The sequence below is a fragment of the Galeopterus variegatus genome, unplaced genomic scaffold (genome assembly GCF_000696425.1).
Source record: "Galeopterus variegatus unplaced genomic scaffold, G_variegatus-3.0.2 Scaffold1571, whole genome shotgun sequence".
NCBI classification, from domain to species: Eukaryota; Metazoa; Chordata; class Mammalia; order Dermoptera; family Cynocephalidae; genus Galeopterus; species Galeopterus variegatus.
The window spans coordinates 2519-4637 of record NW_007727682.1 but is presented as its reverse complement, the minus strand read 5'-3'; the positions used below and the strand labels follow the sequence as shown (position 1 = coordinate 4637).

Sequence of the window (2119 nt, the reverse complement as noted above, 5' to 3'; positions counted from 1 at the left end):
AGGGGGAGAGGGGGAGGAGGGAGGGAGAGAAAGGAGAAGGCGAAGGGGGAGAGCGAGAGACTCCGCGGCGCTGAGCGCGGCGGCCCGGGCAGAACCGGCGCGCGGCTTGCAGAGCGAGCGCTGCGGGAGCGCGTCCCGGGCAGCCCCACGCCCCTGCCTCGCGCGCTGCCCGCGCCATGAAGCACATCCCGGTCCTCGAGGACGGGCCGTGGAAGACTGTGTGCGTGAAGGAGCTGAACGGCCTCAAGAAGCTCAAGCGGAAAGGCAAGGAGCCGGCGCGGCGCGCGAACGGCTATAAAACTTTCCGATTGGACTTGGAAGCGCCCGAGCCCGGCGCCTTGGCCACCAACGGGCTGCGGCACAGGACCCAGCGGCTGCAGCCGGTCCCGGCCCCGGTGCCTGCCCCCGTGGTGCTGGCCGTTCCCCCAGGTGGGGGTACAGACACTGTCGGGGAGCGCGGGGGCTCCCGGGCGCCCGAGGTCTTGGACGCGCGGAAACGCAGCTTAGCCCTGGGCGCAGTGGGGCCGGGACTCCCCACGCCGCCTCCGCCGCCGCCTCCGGCACCCCAGGGCCAGACACCCGGGAGTTCCGAGGCACAGCCTTTCCGGGAACAGAGCCTGCGTCCCCGCATCTTGCTGTGCGCACCGCCCGCGCGCCCGGCGCCGTCCGCGCCCCCTGCGCCTCCCGAGTCCGTGGTGCGCCCAGCGCCCCCCACGCGCCCCGGGGAAAGTTCCTACTCGTCAATTTCACACGTAATTTACAATAACCACCCGGATTCCTCCGCGTCACCTAGGAAACGGCCCGGCGAAGCCACCGCCGCCTCCTCCGAGATCAAAGCCCTGCAGCAGACCCGGAGGCTCCTGGCGAACGCCAGGGAGAGGACGCGGGTGCACACCATCAGCGCAGCCTTCGAGGCGCTCAGGAAGCAGGTACCCACTCTCCGCCGCACACCCGCGCTGCGCCCGGGACGATTGCCGGAGTGGGTGGGTGAGTGGCCGGGGAACTGTAGGCAGAGTAGAGGTGTGTTTAAGGGGCAAGCTGTCCCGCCCGGTCCGACCCTGGGGCCCAGACAAGTTTGGGCAATCCTGGGGCAGTGATTTTTGCCACAGCGTTGGTTTGGATCTTATGCAGAATCGGGGTAAGAGTTCGAGATCTCTGGTCCGGGCACGCCCCCCGCTCCTCCCCCGCCCCCCGGGGTAACCCTGTCTGCGCGTCTGACTGCAGCCCTCATAGTTCACTTTTATGGCAGCGAGTATTTATCTCTGGGAGTCTCTTGGGCACAGTGGGGAGTGGAGAGGTGGAATGTGGGAATCTGTCTCGAGCAGGGGCAGAGGCGGGGTGTAGGGCGCGACCCTTCCTCTCCAGGCATTTGGTGATCAGCGTCTTGGCCCGCTTGTTGATGGTGGCGTGGCCCGGAACGCTGCGGTGGGGCGGTTTTGGGGTTGCCAGAAAGAAAGGGTCTTGCAGTCAGCCCCCAGCTTCCAGCAGGGATGCCCCGTACACTCAGGTTGCTCTGGGCTCTGCACCCCTCCCTCCGGCATCCTTAAAGACCTGGGCTACATGCCCGCGCCCCCTCCCCAGGGGCGGCCTCAGGAACTGGCTGGTGGTAGTCTCCCCAGGAGATTCCTTCCACTCCTGCCCTCCTGCCGGTGGCGAAGCAGGCAGCGCAGCTGAGGGGACCAGCTAGTTGGTAATTCCCTCTGGAGGATCTTCAGAGCCTAGTTCTGGGGTGAGCCGGGGGCTTTTCAGTTTGGGACCGGTGGGGGCTGCCCTCACCAGACAGTGCCCTTGCGGGGTGGTGGAAGAACATTTAACCCAAGCATTACTGATGGTGGGGAGGGGCAGTTTACAGTTCCACTTTATACAAGGTTGGTACTGCCCTGGGGTTCTAGGCTTCTCATTTTCTTAGAGAGCGGAGAAATCTATGAAGAAGGTAGAAAAGGCCCCCCACCCCCGTCCTCACCCCATACAGGGCCTGAAGAGGGGTTGGGGTGGATGTGACTGGTTTGACCAGTGAGTTTTTTTTGCATGCTCTGCAGCTGACTTGCTGTGTGACTCCAGGAAAATTATTCAACCTCTCTGGGTTTTAGCCAACATCAAAACATTTCAGAAAACATGA

At 64.4% G+C, this 2119-nt stretch overlaps 1 protein-coding gene across 1 annotated transcript; it reads left to right on the top strand.

The window, feature by feature from the left end:
• Positions 1-176: 176 nt before the first annotated feature.
• On the top strand, positions 177-987 carry ATOH8 (atonal homolog 8 (Drosophila); the record flags this gene model as incomplete). The annotated part of the gene is made up of 1 exon (XM_008577747.1): positions 177-987. A coding segment is annotated over exon 1 (811 nt), but the record flags the coding sequence as incomplete, so codon positions are not given.
• Positions 988-2119: the final 1132 nt, after the last annotated feature.